The 23,229-nt window shown below is 37.7% G+C and overlaps 1 protein-coding gene across 1 annotated transcript in view; it reads left to right on the top strand.

Moving 5' to 3' along the window:
• The window catches only part of ACBD6 (acyl-CoA binding domain containing 6), a 218,133-nt gene that overhangs the window by 177,744 nt on the left and 17,160 nt on the right, over positions 1 to 23,229 (top strand). The window contains exon 7 of the mRNA XM_032393230.1: positions 16,595 to 16,625. Coding sequence (XP_032249121.1) covers positions 16,595 to 16,625 — 31 coding nt within the window. The remainder of the gene's footprint in view (positions 1 to 16,594; positions 16,626 to 23,229) is intronic.

The following is a 23,229-nucleotide window of genomic DNA, read 5'->3' as shown; positions in this document are numbered from 1 at the left end:
AACTCAACACCCAAAAAACAAATAATCAAGTCAAAAAGTGGGCAGAAGATATGAAAAGACACTTCTCTGAAGAAGACATACAAATGGCTAACAGACACATGAAAAAATGTTCATCATCATTAGCCATCAGGGAAATCCAAATCAAGACCACATTGAGATACCACCTTACACCAGTTAGAATGGCAAAAATGGACAGGGAAAGAAACAACAAATGTTGGAGAGGTTGTGGAGAGAGGGGAACCCTCTTACACTATTGGTGGGAATGCAAGTTGGTACAGCCACTTTGGAAAACAGTGTGGAGATTCCTCAAAAATTTTAAAATAGAGCTACCCTATGACCCAGCAATTGCACTGCTGGGTATTTACCCCAAAGACACAGATGTAGTGAAAAGAAGGGCCATATGCACCCCAATGTTCATAGCAGCAATGTCCGCAATAGCCAAACTGTGGAAAGAGCCGAGATGCCCTTCAACAGATGAATGGATAAAGAAGATGTGGTCCATATATACAATGGAATATGATTCAGCCATCAGAAAGGATGAATACCCAACTTTTACATCAACATGGATGGGACTGGAGGAGATTATGCTAAGTGAAATAAGTCAAGCAGAGAAAGTCAATTATCATATGGTTTCACTTATTTGTGGAACATAAGGAATAGCATGGAGGACATTAGGAGAAGGAAGGGAAAAATGAGGGGGGGGGAATTGGAGGGAGAGATGAACCATGAGAGACTATGGACTCTGAGAAACAAACAGGGTTTTAGAGGGGAGGGGTGAGGGGGGATTGGTTAGCCCGGTGATGGGTATTAAGGAGGGCACGTACTGCATGGAGCACTGGGTGTTATACACAAACAATGAATCATGGAACACGACATCAAAAACTAATGATATATTGTATGGTGACTAACATAACATAATTAAAAAAAAAAAAAAGTTAGGCAGGACTAAAGTATGCAGGGTTTCCTAGGCCCAGTGGTTCTCAAAGTAGGGAATGGGAACCCCTGGGAGTCCTGATCTTTTCAAAACTATATTCATAACAACGGTAAGACAGTATTTGACCTTTTTTACACTCACTCACTCATGAGCATGCAGTGGCATTTTCCAGAGGCCTCGTGACATGGTATCATTATAGACTGAATGCTGAATGAGATATGAATGTCCAGTTATTTTCTATTTAGTCAGGCATTAAGGAGATTTGCAAAAATGTAAAACACTGTCACTCTTCTCACTATGTTTTCTTCTTTTTCAGAAAATACATTCTCACTTAAAAAATTAAGTTACTTCTGGGGCACCCAGGTGGCTCAGTCAGTTAAGCGTCCAACTCTCGATTTCAGCTCAGGTCATGATCTCAGGGTCTTGAGAGTCTCTCTTTCCCTCTGCACCTCCCCCCACCTGCTCATATTCTCTCTCTAAAAATTAAAAATAAATAAAATAAAAATAAAAAATTTAGTTACTTCTAGTAAAAAGTAATGATTTTTAAATTTCTCAATTTTAATTTCTAATATGGTAGATATTGACAGATTTAAACCACATAAACAAAAAAGTCTTTAAAGTCCTCAGTAATTTTGAAGGCTTACTATACAAGGGCCTTGAGACCAGAAAGTTTAAGAAATAGGTCATGGTAAGAGTTTTTTACTTTATTCTAAGAGCAATGGAAAACTACTGAGGGATGTTAAACCAAGGTGGTGATGAGATCTAATTTAACTTTTGAAAAGGTCACTCTCTCTGCTGTGTGAGGAATAGACCGCAGTGGGTCAGCAGTGGGAGGAGGCAGGAGCACAAATATGAAGGCACTGCATTAGTCCCAGTAAGAAGTGATGGAGGACTGGACCGAAGTGGAGCATTAGTTTGCTAGAATTGCCATAATAAAGTGCTACAGACCAGGTGGCTTAAAAAAATAGGAATTTATTGTTAGTAGGGCCGTTCTTCTTCTGAAACCTACGGGGGAGAATCCTTCCTTGCCTCTCCAAGCTTCTAGTGTTTGCCAGCAATGCTTGGCCTTCCTTGGTGTATATAGATGCATAACTCCAGCCTTTTTCTGAATAAGATCAGTCTGGGGCGCTGGGAATTGGGACTTCAACATATGATGGGGGTGGGTAGGCCATGAGGATGAAGAGGAATGAAGATGTGTATTTTGGAAGTAGAACCAGAAGGAGTTGCTGATTGATTAGCTATATAAAGATAAGGAAAAGAGAAGGCAAGGATGGACCTCACATTTCTGGCTTGAGAAGCTAGATAAACAGTAGACCCAAAAGACATGTCATTTATTAACATGAACACTTGCGGATGGGACCGTGTTTCTCAGGGGATAAATTTCCAGAAGTAGAGTTGCTAGGCCCCCATTTTCTTAAGTATGCTCATGCATTTATTCTTCCAGATATGCTTTAGCATTACTAGTATTGTTTTAGCATTATTTAGTATTATCCTATCAGATCCTTCTGATTTAAACACCAGATATAATAAAACTGTAGCCCAATCCACCTAGGTATTCAAAGAATTTAGGGAAAAAGAAAATAAAAATAGGAAGGGAGAACACATGCCCTGAAAGAAGTTCTCATGGTCAAAGTGATATAGTAAGAGTTGACCAAGTCCTTTGAGATCCAAAAAGTATTTCAAATTAAACTTCTCGATGGGAATTCTGGCTGTATTTAGTACCATATGGTGATACTTACTACAGTTTCCCCTGCTGGATGAAAAGCTGGCCTCAGGTAAAAATGTCTAAGTTCCCTAAGGAACCTGATGAGGTGAAAGATGTCAATTCTATTACTAGGCAACATCACATATAAAAACGAACTTCTGACTGGTAAATTACACCTGGACTGGTAGGAACTGCAATGGAGTGATAAATATTTGATGGGGGCACTGCACTTTGGACTGTCCTGAGTTTCATATAATTGGCATACCCATTGTGGGACCCTAGAAGCTGTTGTTACAAGATACAGCGCCTCCTATAAAGCAGCAGGGCTTCTAAGTCTGGGTAGATTCCACATCCGCTTGTATGGATTTCTTCTCCTCTCACCTGAGCTGTATCTCCTAGAGAAAAGATAACTTCTGGATGGCTAGGCAAGCTGTCCCATGAATTACTGCGAGGCCTCCATCTGACACTGCCCTGCTGGCAAGTTCTGAATGGTTTCTGTCTGCAGTCCTGAATACACCGATGCCAGGTGTGCTCAGGGTAGCTTTAGGAGTCTGAATCTTAGGTGAACCTAAGAGGACCACCTTGTGGACGCGGCAGATACATTATCCGTTCCCTGGTTTCAGCCACTCACTCACACTGTGCCTCTTTTACTCCAGTCCCTCTCTCTAGCACTTTCCCTAACAATCTGAAGTTAGTGCAGTCATCTCAGCTTCAGTTCCGAAAACAGACCTGTTCTCGAGAACATTTGTGTAGATGTGAGTCCGCACATTTGCCTTAAGAGGGATGAGTAATCAGTACACTCTGCCTTTGATTGCTCTCCTCTCAGTCATTTTCTTGTCACGTTCCACGATTTTGTGGAGGATTAGACAAGTGTCCAGAGACAGAAAGAAAGCAAGTCAAATAGTGACATCTGACTTCTCCAGAGGCTCGTTAACCCATCATCCTCAGGTCTCTAGGAAGTGACTTTCAAGCTCCACATGTGGGGGCCCCTTCTGGTGACGGTGCTGGCAACTGGTGCCAAGTGTTCAAGGGCTCCAAGTTGGTCCCCTTCTCAGCCAGAGCTTTCTGTTTGCCTCAATTACTTGCCACTCCAGATTCCCTGCGAACAAACCTTCCAGAGTGTAAAAAATACACATACAGTGAAAATCACTGACCGAGAGAATGTAGCCCAACACTCAAGGTAAAATAAACAGATCTGTGACAAAGCTTACTACAGATCATGTTGTAAGACCATCCTAGTCCATCACTCAGACTTTTTTGTAATTTTAGACACCACTTGAAGAACTTACTGATCTGATTACCAGCCCTCAGCAGAAGTAGACAGTTTTAGGAGTTTAGGCATGTTGTCAGTAATAAAGAATATTTGATAATCCTGTGACGAGGAAAAGCTGTAAAAAAAAAAAAAAAAGACTAAAGTAAAAATCAACGAAAAGCAAAAGTAGTCTAGGGTCATTTAATGGAAGACAAATAACTTTCTATACCTTCATGTCCTATGAAGGCATCATTTATATTATAGCATGTATAATAAATGATGTTTTTTCACTAATTTGAAAAGATATATGCACCGCTTTGTTTACTGCAGCATTATTTACAATAGCTGTGATAGGGAAACAACTTAAGTGTCCATCGATACATACATAGATAAAGAAGATGTGGTATATATGTGTAGTGGAATATTATTTAGCCATGAGAAAGAAGGAAATCCTGCCAAATGCAACAACAGGGATGGACCTAGAGGATATTACACTATGTGAAATAAGTCAGACAGAGAAAGATAAATACCATATGATTTCACTCATGTGTGGAATCTAAAAAAACAAGTGAAGAAACAAAACAGAAACAGATGTATAGATACAGAGAACAAGCTGATGGTTGCCAGAGGGGAGAGAGGTTGGGGAGAATGAGTGAAGTAGGTAAAGGGGATTAAGAGGTACAGACTTCTGGTTTTAAAATAAATAAGTCAGGGGCGCCTGGGTGGCTCAGTTGGTTAAGCGACTGCCTTCGGCTCAGGTCATGATCCTGGAGTCCCTGGATCGAGTCCCGCATCGGGCTCCCTGCTCAGCGGGGAGCCTGCTTCTCCCTCTAACCCTCCCCCCTCTCATGTACTCTCTCTCTCTCATTCTCGCTCTCTCAAATAAATAAATAAATCTTTAAAAAAAAAAAAATTAAAAAATAAAAAATAAAAAATAAAATAAAATAAATAAGTCACAGGGATGAAAAGTGCAGCATGAAGAATAGTCAATAATATTGTAATAGCATTGTGTGGTGACTGCACTTCATTTGTGATAAACATTCATAATGTATATAAATATCGAATCACTATTCTCTACACCTGAAACTGATATTAAGTATCAACTATGCTTAAGTTTCTTAAAAAACAGGATGTTTTTGTTTACTCATATTCCCAGATGTTTACTTGCTGCCAGACATCGAGGGCCATTATCCATTTATAATGATAACTCTGATTCAAGAGAAGGTTAACTTACTTCCATGTTCTCCATGCAGAGTGATAAGGAGAAGTAAGATACTTTAGAAGGTTTATAGGGGTGGTGTTTTTATTTTTATTTATTTTTATTTTTTTTAAGTCAATTAACATATATTATTGGTTTCAGAGGTACAGGTCTGTGATTCATCAGTCTTACATAACACCCAGTGCTCATTACATCACATGTCCTCCCCAGTGCCCGTCACCCAGTTACCCCATCCCCTTACTCCCTCCCCTCCAGCAGCCCTCAGTTTGTTTCCTATGGTTAAAAGTCTCTCATGGTTTGTCTCCCTCTCTGATTTCATCTTGTTTTATTTTTTCCTCTCTTCTAGGGGTGGTGGTTTTAATGTTTGTATGCTCAAAGGGTAATATTCCAATTATTTGAAAAACCTCCTGACAGGTTTTACACTCTGTAAAGATACCAGTTACATGAAGTATTATTGTACCTACTTTTTTTTCCCCCAAGGAAGAAAGGAGTATGCCTATAACCTTCAAGTGAAGATTTAATCCATGTATCTAGAAAAATTCTTAGAAAAATAATCATAAAATACATTTTCAAAATTCTAAATTGTGAGATTACTTTTAATCATATTCTATTACAGAGTCACAGATCTCATAAGGAGAGAGGCAGTCCATTCCAGGCTTAGAAATAATATAAAAATTACCCAAAATTAAATTACTAATTAATAATTTTTATCACTACTTCTAATTTTTCACAACTAATTTTCTTGTGTGCCTCCCTTATCATGCATTCACTTGAAATACTATTTTTAAAATAAAATTCATATTTTAAATATCAAATTACTGGATAAGAACAAAATCTCTCATTAGCCACATGGGAAAATCCATCCCCTCTGTGTAGCTCTGTTATTATGGTTTTAATGGTTCATGCTGCCTTACTACTGTATCTTTAGAACTAATATTGGTAGAGATGATAGATCAAGTCTGAATTGAATTAGAGTATCAATATCACTATGGTCACAAAAATAGAAATCCAGTAATACTCAGAATTTTCTGCTCACAGAGAACATCTAGGAAGCATGTTATTTCTGTGCCTGTAAATTTACATCTTTTTTTTATTGCATTCCCTATGCTGTACTTTTCATCTCCATGACTTATTTTTTTTTATAACTGGAAGTTTATACCCCTTAATCTTCCTTATCTGTTTCACATGTTCCCCTCCCTTCTGGCAACCATCAGTTCTCCGTATTTAAGAGTCTGGTTTTTTGTTTGTTTCTTTGCTTGCTTGTTTGTTTTGTTTTTTAGATTCCACATATAAGTGAAATCATATTGTATCTGTCTTTCTTTGATTTATTTCACTTAGCATAATACCCTCTAGCTCCATCCATGTTGTCACAAATGGCAAGATCTCATTCTTTTTATGGCTGAGTAATATTCCCTAGTATGTATGTATGCATGTATGTACGTATGTATATACTATATCTTCTTTATCCATTCATCTGTCAATGGACACATGAGTTGCTTCCCTATCTTGGCTTCTATAAATAATGTTGCAAAAACACAGGGGTGCATATATCTTTTCAAATCAGTGTTTTCCTTTTCTTTGGGTAAATACCAGTAGTGGTATTACTGGATCATGTGGTATTTCTATTTTTAATTTTTTGAGGAACTCCATACTGTTTTCCACAGGGGCCACACCAATTTACATTTCCACCAACAGTGCATGAGGGTTCCTTTTTCTCCACATCTTTGTCAACACTTGTTATTTCTTGTCTTTTTTATTCTAGCCATTCTGACAGGTGTAAGATGATATCTTATTGTGGGGTTTTTAAATTTTTTTAATTTATTTTTATTTTTTGTTTTATATTTTTTAGAGAGAGAGAGATTGTGAGCAGGGGCAGAGGGAGAGGGAGAGAATCTTAAGCAGACTCTGTGCTGAGTGCAGAACCTGACGTGGGGCTCGATCTCACAACCCTGAGATCATGACCTGAGCCAGAATCAAGAGTTGGATGTTTAACCTACTGAGCCACCCAGACACCCCTTATTGTGGTTTTTGATTTGCATTTTCCTGATGATCAGTGACGTTGAGCATCTTCTTCATGTGTCTGTTGGCCATCTGTATGTCTTTTCCAAAGGTCCTCTGTCCATTTTAATTGGATTATTTGTTTTCAGGGGATTGAGTTGTATAAGTTCTTTTAAAAAACAAAACAAAACAAAACAAAAAAAAAACTACTCTTTTATTTTCCAACAAAGGGTTGGGGTTTTTTTGTTTATTTGTTTTTGAGTACAGTTGACACACAATGTTACATTAGTTTCAGGTGTACAAGATAGTGATTCAGCTTCTCTGTATGTTATTCTATGCTCACCACAAGTGTAGCTGCCATCTGTCTGCCACCTACAATGATATAATAATGTCATTGACTATATTCCCTATACTGTACCTTTTATTCCTGTCTTATTCATTCCATAACTTTGTTTTTCGGATATTAATCCCTTATTGGATATATCATTTGCAAATATCTTCTCCTAATTCAGTAGGTTGCCACTTCATTTTGTAGATGGTTTCCTTTCCTGTGTAGAAGCTTTTTATTTTGATGTAGTCCCAGTAGTTTGTTTTTGCCTTTGTTTCCCTTGCCTCAGGAGACCTATCTAGAGAAATATTGCTAAGGCTGATGTCAGAGAAATTACTGCCTGTGTTTTCCTCTGGGAGTTTTATGGTTTCAGGTCTCACATTTAGTTGTTTAGCCCATTTTGTTTATTTTTATTTATGGTGTAAGAAAGCGGTCCAGTTTCATTCTTTTGCATGTAGCTGTCCAGTTTTCCCAGCACCATTTATCAAAGACTATTGTATATTCTTGCCTCCTTTGTCAGAGATTAATTAACCATATAAGCATGAGTTTATGTCTGGGCTCTCTATTCTGTTCCTCTGATCTATGTGTCTGTTTTTGTGCCACTCCCATACTGTTTTGGTTACTACAGCTTTGTAGTATATCTTGAAATCTGGGATTATGATACCTTCAGCTTTGTTCTCCTTTCTGAAGATTGCTTTGGCTCTTCAGGCTTTTTTGTAGTTCCATACAAATTTTAGAATTATTTGTTCTCATTCTGTAAAAAAAAAAAAAAAAAATGCTATTAGTATTTTGATAAGGATTGCATTGAATCTGTAGATTGCTTTGAGTAGTATAGACATTTTAACAATATTGGTTCTTCCAGTCCATGAACATGGAATATCTTTTCATTTGTTTGTGTTATCCTCAATTTCTTTCATCAGTGTTTTATGGTTTTCAGAGTATAGATCTTTCACCTCCTTGGTTAAGTTTATTCCTAGGTATTTTATCCTTTTGGTACAATTATTAATGGGATTGCTTTCTTAATTTCTCTTTGTGCTGCTTCATTATTAGTGTATAGAAATGCAACAGATTTATGTATATTTTGTATCGTGCAACTTTACTGAATTCATTTATCAGTTCTAATAGTTTTTGGTAGAGTCTTTATGTTTTTCTTTTTTTTTTTTAAAGATTTTATTTATTTGAGAGAGAGAGAATGAGAGACAGAGAGCACAAGAGGGAAGAGGGTCAGAGGGAGAAGCAGACCCCCCGCTGAGTAGGGAGCCCGATGCGGGACTCGATCCCGGGACTCCAGTATCATGACCTGAGCCGAAGGCAGTCGCTTAACCAACTGAGCCACCCAGGCGCCTGAGTCTTTATGTTTTTCTATATATAGTGTTGTATCATCTGCAAATAGTGACAGTTTCACTTTTTCCTTACCGGTTTGGATGTTTTTTATTTCTCTTTCTTGTCTGATTGCCGCAGCTAGGACTTCTAGTACTATGTTGAATAAAATGGTGAACATGGACCTCTTTGTCTTATTCCAGATCTTAGAGGAAAAGCTATCAGTTTTTCACCATTGAATATGATGTTAGCTGTAAATATGTTAGAAATATGGCTCTTAATTCAATTTGATAAACTGCTTTTAACAGTAGGAAAAAAATCAACTTGGCTATAGAGTTTTATGCACAGGAAACAGTAGCGTTATCAGTGGCTTAATGTTAAAGGGATAAAATAAATAAAGTTTCCTGTATATCAGTTCTGAACAAAATATTTAATATTTTCATTAATACTTCATTTGGTAAAATTAAATATATTTCTTATATTTGATAGGGTACCCAATCTGGAGATAGAAGAAAACTAAGTCCTTAAACAAATAATTAATAAAATGGAGACATGATCAAAATAAAGTAAGAAAAGATTAGTGCAGAATACATGTGGGGAGAGAAATAATCTGTATAAATTCAGGAGAGACCAATTTGCTGCGTGCACGTATAGAAGAAAAAGAATCTAGAAATCAAACTGAATATAGTAATCATTTAGCACTTAGTTAACTGTAAACTGAGTCTCCTGTTCATCATTGTTTAGTCCCTCATTGCATGACAATACTGATGTTATACTTTACACTACAGGAATTATGTGGAGATTTTTTTTAATTCAGGTAAAAGAAAAAAGGTAGGTCAAGAAATTAAAGAATAAACGAATGAGGAAAGATTAATACTTTCATTCTCTCATTTCATGAACATTTATTGAGCATACACTATATGCAAGATACTGTGATAGGCACTGGGTAAAAGACATAGTACTTGCCTGCAAGAAGTTTACCATCTTAGTGAAGAGACAGGTAAGTACATATAGTATGCTCTGCCCAGTAGTAGAAAAAGGGGCACCTAACCCCACCTGAGGAGTTGGGGAAGTTTCCTGAAGAAGCTGAACTGTGTCTTAAAGGTTAAAGGATTTCCTTTTCCTACAAGATTCCAGACTAAATAATCTGAAAATTCTCCCACCACAGAACACCCAGCAATGCAAAATAAAATATAACAAGCATCCCTTTAAATACATAGCAGAGCTTATAAAAAAGCAAGGTAATTCTCCAACGGCTCAAACAAACACAGCTAAGAAACAAAATTGTAAGTCTTAAAACTTTAAAAAACCCAAAGCTTTAAAAAGAAAGTGGTAAGTTTAAACCAACACTGGGCTGCCCTGAAAGGATTTGCCGGTCTCAATACCAATGAGATAGAGATCTGAAAGAACACCCAGCTACCATCAGGGAAAAGGTAGACTAAAATAATCTGCCCACCAATGCAAAGTTAACGTGGAGAGTTTGTCTTGGCCTGAGTTCCAGGCCCAGGGGTGGGAGAAAGGTTTGCCCTTTTAAAATTTACACCAACTTGGGGTGCCTGGGTGGCTCAGTCATTAAGCGTCTGCCTTCGGCTCAGATCATGATCCCAGGGTCCTGGGATCGAGCCCCGCATCGGGCTCCCTGCTCCATGGGAAGCCTGCTTCTCCCTCTCCCACTCCCCCTGCTTGTGTTCCCTCTCTCGTTGTATCTCTCTCTGTCAAATAAATAATAAAAATCTTAAAAAAAAAAAAATTTATACCAACTAATTGTTCAAAATCCTCAAGCTAAGAAATTAACATAGACACTGATAGTATCTTTGTGGTACCCGGCAGAAACAAAAGCAAAATCATTCTGGAGGGACAGACCCTCAATCCAGTGAACACAGCACAGAATTTTTCGTACTTAAAACCCCACTTAGAAAAAGAAAATCAAAGCTGTTAGCATCACAATTCTGGATTTCAAGCTGTATTACAAAGCTGTAAACATCAAGACAGTATGGTACTGGCACAAAAACAGACACATAGATCAGTGGAACAGAATAGAGAACCCAGAAATGGACCCTCAACTCTGTGGTCAACTAATCTGGGACAAAGCAGGAAAGAATATCCAGTGGAAAAAAGACACTCGCTTCAACAAATGGTGTTGGGAAAATTGGACAGCCACATGCAGAAGAATGAAACCGGACCATTTCCTTACACCATACACAAAAATAGACTCAAAATGGATAAAAGACCTAAGTGTGAGACAGGAATCCATCAAAATCCTAGAGGAGAACACAGGCAGCAACCTCTTTGACCTCGGCCGCAGCAACTTCTTGCTAGACACGTCTCCAAAGGCAAGGAAAACAAAAGCGAAAATGAACTATTGGGACTTCATCAAGATAAAAAGCTTTTGCACAGCAAAGGAAACCGTCAACAAAACCAAAAGACAACCTACAAAATGGGAGAAGATATTTGCAAATGTCTTATCACATAAAGGGCTAGTATCCAAGATCTATAAAGAACTTACCGAACTCAACCCCAAAAAAACAAATAATCCAGTCAAAAAATGGGCAGAAGACATGAACAGACATGTCTCCAAAGAAGACATACAAATGGCCAACAGACACATGAAAAAATGCTCCACATCACTTGGCATCAGGGAAATACAAATTAAAACCACAATGAGATACCACCTGACACCAGTCAGAATGGCTAAAATTAACAAGTCAGGAAACAACATATGTTGGCGAGGATGCAGAGAAAGGGGAACCCTCTTACACTGTTGGTGGGAATGCCAGCTGACGCAGCCACTCTGGAAAACAGTATGGAGGTTCCTCAAAAAGTTGAAAATAGAGCTACTCTAAGACCCAGCAATTACACTACTAGGTATTTACCCAAAAAATTCAAACAGTGATCCGAAGGGGCACCTGTACCCCAATGTTTATAGCAGCAGTGTCCACGGTAGCCAAACTATGGAAAGAGCCCAGATGTCCATTGACAGATGAATGGATAAAGAAGAGGTGGTGTGTGTGTGTGTATATATATATATATATACACACACACAATGGGATGTTACTCAGCCATCAGAAAAAAATGAAATCTTTTTTTTTTTAAAGAAGTTTTTATTTATTCATTTGAGACAGACAGATACAGAGAGAGAGAACAGGAGCAGTGGGGAGTGGAAGAGGGAGAAGCAGACTCCCTGCTGAGCAGGGAGCCCTACATGGGGCTCGATCCCAGGACCTGGAGATCATGACCTGAGCCTAAGGCACACACTTAACCATCTGAGCCACCCAGGCGCCCCAGAAAAAAATGAAATCTTACCGTTTGCAATGACATGGATGGAACTAGAGGGTATTATGCTAAGCAAATAAGTCAGTCAGTGAAAGACAATTACCATGTGATTTCACGCATATGTGGAATTTAAGAAACAAAACAGAGGATGAGAGGAGAAGGGAGGGAAAAATAAAATAAGACGAAATCAGAGAGGGAGACAAACCATTAGAGATTCTTAACTACAGGAAATAAACTGAGGGTTGCTGGAGGGGAGATGGGTGGGGGGATGGGGTAACTGGGTGATGGGCATTGAGGAGGGCACATGATGTGATGAACACTGGGTGTTATATGCAACTGATGAATCACTGAACTCTACCTCTGAAACTAATAACACACTATATCATAATTAATTGAATTTAAATAAAATAAAATTTAAAAAATAAATGGAAAAAAAAGAAAAGAGAAAATGCCACCCAGAGCCCCCCCCCACAAAAAATGCACTTAAAATAAACTTACAGTCCGAAATTATAAAGTACACAGGAATCAATCAACAATAAGCAGATCTCAGGCAGCACAACAAACATCACATGTAGCCATCACCCATCTCTTCCCCGATCTCAAATAAATATAGGGACTATAAAATAAGTCTATTTTAAATGCTCAAATATGTCAAAGTTGCATTTTAAAACATGAGAAAAGAGCAAGATAGTATCTATAAAAGATCAGAAGATGGTTTTCAAGCAGGGGGAAGAGCATTTACAGTTGTGGGAGTCCAGACAGGTCTTATTGGGAGCTGGCAGTCACCAAAATGGGAGGAGGAATTGGGAGGAAGACTCAGGTCATAAATCGCTTTGCATTCTATGTTAGGACTCTTATTTGCAAGTGACAAAAAGATCAACATTTGTCTAGGGAGTATTTTGTTGTTGGCTCACCTAACCAAGAAGGGCAAGGATATAGTTGGAATGATAGGAATCAGAGACTCATTTTCTCTCCATCTCTGACCACTACATTTCTTTGTGAATACTTCATTCTTTCCTACTGCAGACGTTTTCTCCAAGAGGTGGAGAATGTTGCCACTTGCAGTTTTGGCTCACATCGTTTGCTTGTGCTTTTTTTTTTTTTTAATTTGCTTTTCTTTAATTGTGGTAAAATACAATAGAAAATAAATCATTTTAACCAAGTGTATAGTGCAGTGGCGTAAACACATTCACATTGTGCAGCCATGACCACTACCTACCTCCAGAACTTTTTCACCATCCCAAACTGAAACTCTGTCCCCATTAACAAAGCTCCCCATTCCTTCCTTCCCCGAGCCCCTGGTAACCACTCTTCTATTTTTCTGTCTTTGTGAATTTGACTACTCTAAGTACTTCATGTAAGTGAAAAGAACACAATATTTGTCCGTGTCTGCCTTATTTCACTATACCATTTTTCTATTGATTATAGAGGAAAGAACCTTCTCTGTACACATGCTTCCATCCCCCTAGTTCCATATTTCAAAATCCTGAGCAAAAACTCTGATTGGCTTGGCTTGGCTTTTCAGACCAGGACAATGATGGATGCTATGGTTTGCTCCGCTTGGGTTACATGGCTGCCCTAGAATCTTCCCCAGTTCTCTGTGTAAACATACCTTCTCATAGAGTCCTTCTTTGTCCTCTCTATCTAAAACAGTACCCCGCATCACTCTAGACCCTTATTCTGCTTTGTTGTTTTTTTTTTTCAGAGCACATCACTGCCTGTTATTAAATATACTCATTTGCTTATTACTTCCCCTACCAGTAGAATGTAAGATTTATAACATGAGGGACCTTTTCTCTCTTACTCACCTCTGTGTTTCCAGTCCCTAGAATAGTAACTAGGACGTAATAGGAGCTCAGTAAATATTTTTAATTAACTAGAAATTGGGCTGGAGATGCAAATTTAGTATTCATTGGTAAAAGTGATTAAAAGAAATTGTTTCCAGGGATGCCTGGGTGGCTCAGTTGGTTAAGCATCTGCCCTCGGCTCAGGTTATGATCCTGGGGTCCTGGGATCGAGTCCCACATTGGGCTCCTTGCTCAGCAGGGAGCCTGCTTCTCCCTCTGCCTACCACTCCCCCTGCTTGTGCTCTCTTTCTCTGATAAATAAATAAAATCTTTAAAAAAATTGTTTCCACCTCCCTAATGAAGATAAACAAATAGAAATTAAAACTGGGGCACCTGGTGGCTCAGTCCATTAAACATCTGGACTCTTGATCTCAGCTCAGGTCTTGATCTCAGGGTCATGAGTTCAAGCCCCGCATTGGGCTCCATGCTGGGTGTGGAGCCTGCTTTAAAAAAAGGAGGGAAGGAAGGAAGGAAGGGAGGGAGGGAGGGAGGGAGGTTAAAAGAAACTGAACTTTGAATATATATATATATATATATATAGGGTGATTAAAGAAGAAAGTTATGCACAAATAGGAAGAGAACTACACTTCCTAAAGATAGGTAATTGTGGTAAATACAACTTTGCATGATGGATGCATAAGTCCAAAATTGCAATAGATTAAGCCCTTTCTGAAATTGCTTTCTATTGCTGAACATTTAAACCATAAACACGAATGTATAAACTGATCACATGCATGCATGTGAATGTATAAGCACATATAGACACACTACATACACTTTTTCTGATTAACATTGGAAATGGGCAAAGTAGATATGAGTCTAAAGCTGTAATGGGCACTTCTTGTTATTTCTAAATTGTTTTTGGTTGTAGCCAGGCAAGTCAGAATACTCTGGAGTGCAACATCCCATTGTTGTGCTGCCCACTATAAACATCACTTGGAACCTGTTTACTGTGTAGCTGCCTCTGTTCCATTCCCCTACCTGTCCTTAACCTCCAGAGCAGGGCAAGGCAAAGGGGAGCAGGGAGCAAGGTGGGGGCTATATTAAAAAAGACAAAAAAGAAACGGGCATTTTGTAACATATATGATTGTTGAATCACTAAGTATAGTACACTTGAAACTAATACATTGTATGTCAACTATACTTCAATTAAAATTTTTTTTAAAGGAGACAAAAATATTTTATCTTCCTGACTTCTTAGTGTTGCTTTCCATCTTTTACTTCCCTTAGAGTTTACTATCCTAATGATCCTCTATGGGCATCCCAGACTTAACCACTGTTACACTTCAGCCAAGTCTGCCCTACTCCCAAGGTCCCTCAGAATTACTTCTTTCAGATCTCCACTCACTTCCTCACACCTCACCCCCAAATCCGACAAGAATTCCTATTCTCTGGTAGGAAAGCAGTTTAATTAAGCTATATTGCCTCAGGGTTGTCTCCCTACCCCCCCAAATGTCACCCCTGTAAACTTTCTCTAGGTGTTTAAAAGCCCTTAAGGAATGACTTTTTCTTACTACTTGTCTGAATCAGAAAAGAAGTTTCCTATGGCAGGAAACTTCCTAGGGGATTAAAGAGAGAGAACCATAGCCAAAAGTTCTGGGAATCAACCCCCACATTCAACTTCTAAGAAGTGAGGAAAGTAGATATGGTGTGCCCAGGAATAGTTGATTAGGTCATAATATCACCCTTTCCCACTTATTCACAATAATTAAGCATTTATTTTTAATTACCAGGGTCACAATAGTGGCTATGCATATTACTAAGTGAATATCAAATTAACTACTAAATTCTACTTCTTACTTGTACTTAATCCTGATTTATTTGTTGCTTATTAATATGATCACCTGCTCTCAACTTAAGAGGCAGCATTGCTAAAAGGTACTTATGTGTGCTATAATTAGTATATATAGTTAGAATATCTTGGTTTTAAAAGAATAAAAAAATTAACTGAGCTATTAGAGTTATCTGTGAGAACTTTTAAGTTTCTTAACTTCTAGGACTTTGTGTGCTTTGAAATCATGTTTCTTTATGATATTTGATCTGGTAATATTTGATAATATCATGAGCCTGGAATTTGTGACCATTTGAAAGGGGATTAAAAAGCTACTAACTTTTTTTTATATTTTATTTATTTATGAGACAGAGAGCGCAAGCATAAGTGGAGGGAGGGGCAAAAGCAGAGGCAGAGGGGGAGGGAGAAGCAGACTCCCCACCGAGCAGGGAGCCCGACGTGGGGCTCCATCCCAGGACTCTGGGATCATGACCTGAGCCGAAGGCAGACACTTAACTGACTGAGCCACCCAGACGCCCCAAAAGCTATTAACTTCTATGAAAAATCACAGACTTCTTAGATAAATTTGGCTATAAACTTAGAAAAAACATTAAAATACTAACCAAGATAAAGGATATACAGTGTCAGGGGTTTTTTTTGCCTCTAATTGGTAATCAGACGGCCACACGTTAAGAGGTTCCCTTTGGTTTAGTACCTGCAGGCTGGTTTTCCTGGGACTCTGCTGTAGCATGTGTACACAAGTTGCCATTCAGCAGCCTCCTGTTCTCCACAGTAGAGCTTGCTCAGACGTTACTGGAGGCTCAAAGAACTGTTTCTGATAAACCTGTAGAGCTTTGGTATATCAGATATATTTGCTATAGCTTATGTACTTTCATACTTTTGCAATAACGTAGACTTCTAAAATGTGTTATTTGTTTCTTTTACAGGATAATGAAGGTCAGACAGCTCTACATTATGGTAAGATGTTTCCAAATTATTAATAATCATATTAGAAAGTTTTCTCTATTTGTTTATTTCAGCTTTGTCCAACCCTGTGTAGTGCTTAGAAAAATGCCTGGTCAGTTGGTGCAGCCACTGTGGAAAACAGTATGGAGGCTCCTCAAAAAATTAAAAATAGAATTACCATTTGATCCAGTAATTCCCTACTGTATATTTACCCAAAGAAAACAAAAACACTAATTCAAAAAAATATGCACCCCTATGTGTATTGCAGCATTATTTATAATCACCAAGATATGGAAGCAACCCAAGTGTCCATTGATAGATGAATGGATAAAGAAGATAAATGGATAAAATAGACATATATACACATATACACTAGGAAATACTGCTCAGCCACAAAAGAAGAATGAAATCTTGCTATTTGCAGCAACACGGATGAACCTAAAGGGTATAATGCTAAGTGAAATAAGTCAGTCAGAGAAAGACAAATGCCACATGATTTCACTCATTTAAGGAATTAAGAAGTTAGGAAACAAACGAACAAAGGAAAAAAGAGACAGACTCTTGTACAGAGAACCAGGGGCACCTGGGTGCCTCAGTCGGTTGTGTCTGACTCTTGATCTCAGCTCAGGTCTTGATCTCAGGGTTGTGAGTTCAAGCCCCATGTTGGGCTCCATGCTAGGCTTAGAGCCTGCTTTAAAAAAAAACAGAGAACAAACTGGTGGTTGCCAGAGGGGAGGTGGGGGGGGCGTGGGGGTTGGTGAAATGGGTAAAGGAGATTAAGGCTATACTTATCTTGATGAACACTTGAGAAATGTATAGTATTATTGAACCATTATATTGTATATCTGGAACTAGTATAACACTGTTGTTAATTATACTTGAATTTTAAGAAATAATATAAAAACAAATTTAAAAAGGAAAATGGTCACTAGCAGAAATACAGTCATTTTTGTTTAAAAATAGATTAATAACCTCTATAGTTGGAGATATGTTAAAATTCTTATGGGAACATTCATAGTAAATTGAGCCTTTCAATACCATCAGCAGAAATGGAGGCTCCTCCAGTCCCCCTTTGAAAATTCATTATTTCATTCTTGTTACTGTCAGTGACAACTGAGATGCTAATCATTGTCACTGTAGGAGCTCCAGTCTCTTCTACAGGAAATACTTTCTTGATGTAATTGAAGCAAAGAAAAATAGGTTTGATTTTTTAACTCATTTCACTTACTAACTGATTAGCTTAGTTGAGTAATCTTCACTTAACTAATCTATAAAATAGAGGATAATCTGTAAGATGGACATAGTGTGGCTCTTAAAGAATACTGGGTAAATTCAGTGAGATAAAAATACTGAAGTATTTTGTAAATAAAGCACTTAGTAAAGTATCCTTACTTTTATTCTAATTGGGTGTGAATGTGGTTGAGTAAAAGACAACCATCAATATTTAAATCAGATTAAGGATCAACTACCTTCAGACTTTGGGAGACAGGATACATTACGCTCTTTTGCCAGTTTTGGCCATCCTGGACCACCATTCAGTAATAAATGACCCGGATGCCCCAGATGTCCACTGCTTATTAGCATTTGCTTGGATGTCAGAAACCTCACTAAGTTGTCCAGGAGTCTAAACTATTGGGCTAGCTGTTGATGCTAACTATGTTTATCAGCCCAGTAATGAAGATTAAATATCACCAAATGCATGCCCCAACTCATCTATGAGTTTAGCTAGTATAATGTGGGTACCAAAACCAGCAAAAAAAGGAAAATTGTGAGTCAGTCTCACTTTTGAACATATATGTAAAAATCCTAAGTAAAATATTAGCAAATGAAATCTATCAATGTATTTTTTATAAAGATGTGATTTAAGTTGAATTTATCCTAGAAATTCAAAGGATTTAACAGTTTAAACATTTATTAATGTAGTTTGCCACATTAGTAAATTAGTTGAAAAACCATTTGGACAAATCAGATGTAGAAAAAGCAATCGAGGAAATTCAATACAGAATGCAGTATAAAGACGTAATACAGAAAAATAGTTAAGACCCCAGGCTCTTAAGCCACACTTCCGGGTTCAAATTCTAGTTCTACTACTGAACTTGGACAGATCATTTAACTTCAGTGAACCTGTTTACTTATGGTGAGATAGGAATAATAATAACCTCAGAGATATGTTATAAATATATAATAGGCTAATCTATGTAAAGTGCTTAGGACAATGTCCAACACCTTGTAGGTACTCAGTAAATGTTAGCTAATATGATTGTTTATGATAAAAACTCTTAATAAACTAGATATGCAAGGAAACTTCTATGGCCTGATTAAATTATATGTCAAAAACCTAGCGCAAATATTACTAAAGGTGAAATGTTTGAAGCATTTCCTTTAGAAACAGGAATGAGAAAAGGATGCCTCCCAAAACTAAGTTTCTTTAATATTATATTGGAATCCTAGACTACACAGAAAGAAAAGCAAAAGAACTAAAAAGTACATGGGATGGATAAAAAGAAACAAAATCATCATTAATCTCAAAATAAGTAACTACATAGAAATTCAAGAGACTCTACAGTCAAATTATTAAAACTAATACAGTTTAGCAAAGATGCTGAATACAAGATCAGTTTTTTTAAATTACATTCTTAAACATTAGTATAAAAGGTAGAAAATAAATATAAAGACCTAAGTCCTGGGCAAGTGCAGTCAAGAGATGGAGGCTCCTTCATTCTGTCCAGCATCCCCCCATGAAATGGAGGCTTGGATGGGGTACTCTGACAATGCTGAAGCCCTGATCACCCTTGCCCGGGCTTGCAGGGTAGTGGCTCCATGCCAGGAGAGGCAAACCAGGCTCCCCCCGCACTGCCACCAAGCACCAACCCCTAAAGCAGGGGGAGGAAGGGTGTCACTCAAAGAGAAGCTTGCTGTTGTCTACACTCCCAGCTCCAGAATCTGGCTCAGAGATTTTGCCTGGGGGGAGAAGCAGACTAAAACAGCTCCTAATCTCTTCCCAAAGGAACTGACCTCATTTGCAGCAGAGCCTGGAGAAGTTCAAGGCTAAGGGTACTCTCAAGAGTAGTGGGGAGGATGGGAGAATACTACATCTGGGAGGAGCCTTCATGAGTAAGAACAAATATCAAACACTGACCTTTAAAGAAGCCACAATTTGATTGGGTTGGTTTGCAGGACAATTTATGCCCCAGTTGAGTGGTTTCCTTTGAGCACTTTCAATATGTTATCCCACTGTGTTCTGACCTTGAATATCTATTTATAGAAATAAGGAATCTATATCTGGCAAAGCTGTCTTTCAAAAATGAAGATGGAATAAAGTCTTTCCCAGATAACAAAGACTGAGAGAATTTGTTGGTAGCAGACTGACAAGAAATACTAAAGGAAAAGATTCAGACTAAAAGCAAATGACCCAAAAAGTAATTCAAATCCATATGAAAAAACAAAAGAGCATCCATAAATACAATTATATAGTTATAAAAGGCAGTATAAATGCATACTTTTTTCTCCTTTCTTTCCTTAACTGATTTTAAAAAGTAATGTCTAGGGCGCCTGGGTGGCTCAGTTGGTTAAGCGACTGCCTTCGGCTCAGGTCATGATCCTGGAGTCCCTGGATTGAGTCCCGCATCGGGCTCCCTGCTCGGCAGGGAGTCTGCTTCTCCCTCTGACCCTCCCCCCTTGCCTGTGCTCTCTCTCATTCTCTCTCTCTCAAATAAATAAATAAAATCTTTAAAAAATAAAATAAAAAATAAATAAAAAGTAATGTCTAAAATAGTATGTATATAATGTATTATTGGGCCCATAACATATAGAAGTATAATATATTTGCCAATAACAGCCCAAAGGAGATGGATGAGGACAAAGTTATAATGGGTTAAGGAAGTGACTACAGATGTTAAAGTAATTGTAAAATGTCTTGTTGGATTTGTAACATTAATAGATGTAATAAGTATAACAATACTACCACCAAAAGAGGGAAGATGCCATAGAAATATAAGGGAGTAATGTTTCTACATATCACTGGAATTAAGCTGAGTATAAATCTGAAGCTGAAGGTAAAACGCTTATGTGGTAAACCCTAGAGCAACCACTTAAGAAAAAACTCAAAATAGACGATTCAAAAATAATAGTTGGAAATTCCAGCACCCCACTTTCAATAATGGGTAGGACAGCTAAACAGCAGGTAAACAAGGAAATGGAAGACCTGAACAACACTATAAACCAACAAGATCTAACAGACATCTATGAAACGCTCCATCCAACGACAACAGAATATATATAAGTTTCAAGTGCACATAGAGCATTCTTCAGGATACACAATATGAAGGCCATGAAACAACCTCAATAAATTTAAAAGAATAGAAATAATGATACAATGTATGTTCTCCAACCACAGTGGAATGAAATTAGATATCAAGACTTGAAAACTCACAAATATTAGGAAACTAATAAACTTACTATTAAATAACAAGTGGGTCAAGGAGGAGGAAATTAAAAGAGAAATCAGAAAATACTTTGAGATGAATGAAAATGAAGATAACACATGCCAAAACTTATGGAGTGCAGCTAAAGTAGTGCTTACAGAGAAATTTGTAGCTGTAAATGCTTTTGTTAAGAAAGAAGAAAAATCTCAAATCAGTAACTAACTTAATCTTCCACTTTAAGACACTGGAGAAAGAAGAGCAAACAAAGCCAAAAGAAAACAAAGAATAATAGAGATTAGAGTAGAAAAAAGTGAAATAGAGAATAGAAAAACAATAGAAAAAATCAACAAACTAAAAATTAGTTCTTTGAAGCAAAAGAACCAGCTGGTCAACCCACAGGATCATGAAAAATAATACATTGTTGTATTTAAGCCACTAGATTTTGAGTGGTTTGTTATACAACAGTAGATAACCAAATAATGCACCCCATACACATAAATCAATTTTAACTGAATCAAATGCATATGTAAACAAAAGCAAAATTACAAACTTTTAAATGAATAGGGTAAGGAAGGGTTTCTTAAGAAAACACTCAAAAATACAAATCATAATTTAAATTATGATAAGTACATTAAAAATTTTAAACTTCTATTAAACAAAAGATAGTGTGAGCAAAGTAAAAATGCAAGGCACAGACTGGGAGAAGATATTTAAAATGCAAATAACCTGCATAAGATCATTATTCAGAATATATCAAGAACATCTACCCAGCCAATAAGGAAGACAATCAAATAGAAAAATAGACCCCCAAAAATGGATAGTTCACAGATGGGAAGAGCCAAATATCAAATAAACAGCAAGAAAAGATGTTCAAACCCCACTCATAACTGTCAAGAACTATGAGTAATCTGGGATTATACCCTGCTTACAGACTAACAAATTAGCCTAACACAGTTTCATGGATTCTGGCAAAAAACACAAGACTATTATTCACAGCACAGCAAACAGCATGAGCTTTATGTTTGTGTCATTTCCTTTTGAGTCCTATAGGAGCTAAGCAGAGAAGTCCAGGTAGATACTATACACATAGTGTATCATATCTTAGGAATCCTAAGCTTAGGGGCACCTGGGTGGCTCAGTCGGTTAAGTGTCTGTCTACCTTCCACTCAGGGTCCCAGGGTCATGGGATTGAGCCCCACATCGGGCTCCCTGCTCAGTGGGGAGTCTGCTTCTCCCTCTCCCTCTTCACTCCCCCCCCACTCATGCTCGGGCTTGCTCTCTCTCAAATAAATAAATAAAATCTTAAAAAAAAAAAAAAGGAATCCTAAGCATAGGGAGCACTAGTCTTTTATAATGAGCTGCAAGCAAACCTGCCCAGCTGTGGCCCGGGAGAACATGTTATCTTTATTATACTGGACAGTAAAGAAACCTACCCTCTACTCTGGAAGGAAACACTACCTCTGTTGTCCAAGGCTATTGACTATACACACATCCTTGAAAAGAGTCTGAAACAGAAGCTGTCATTATCTTTGTTCTCAAGAGGTGCAGAATTATGAAGAGTCCCTTGGAGAACTGTCTCCCAACAATAATCAGAGAATGCAGATTATAACATTTAGATATAACCTGACACTGGTCAGTTTGGCAACAAGTAAACATCTACAAATATTAGTATTAGGATGTGGAGCAACAAGAACACTCATACTTTGCTGATGGGAGTGTCAACTGTCATAACCACTTTGGAGATCACTTTGGCAAAATCTAGTGAAACTGAAGATACACATACCCTACAACCCAACCATTCCACTTCTGTTTATATAACCTAGAAATACTCCTGGACATGTATATAATGAGACATGATTAAGAACATTTATTGCAGCATTATTTGTAATAGCCAAAAATTTGTTTTATTAGCCTTTATATTCTTCTATATACCATAATTAAAATATTTGATTAAAATTACATATATATATACACACCTATATACATATATACATATTTTATGTTATCAAATGCCTTTGAAAGGTGTACCATTAAAAATGTACATACACAATGCAGTATACAGGGAAAGTAATCTCTAGGCTCCTTCTATAAGCAGCCCTCTAAAATAGGGCTTGTTGGGGCACCTGGGTGGCTCAGTTGGTTAAGCGTCTGACTCTTGATTTTTAGCTCAGATCATAATCTCAGGGTCATGA

Source organism: Phoca vitulina, unplaced genomic scaffold (genome assembly GCF_004348235.1).
Source record: "Phoca vitulina isolate PV1807 unplaced genomic scaffold, GSC_HSeal_1.0 scaffold71, whole genome shotgun sequence".
Lineage (NCBI taxonomy): Eukaryota > Metazoa > Chordata > Mammalia > Carnivora > Phocidae > Phoca > Phoca vitulina.
This window is presented reverse-complemented; position numbering and strand designations above follow the sequence as displayed.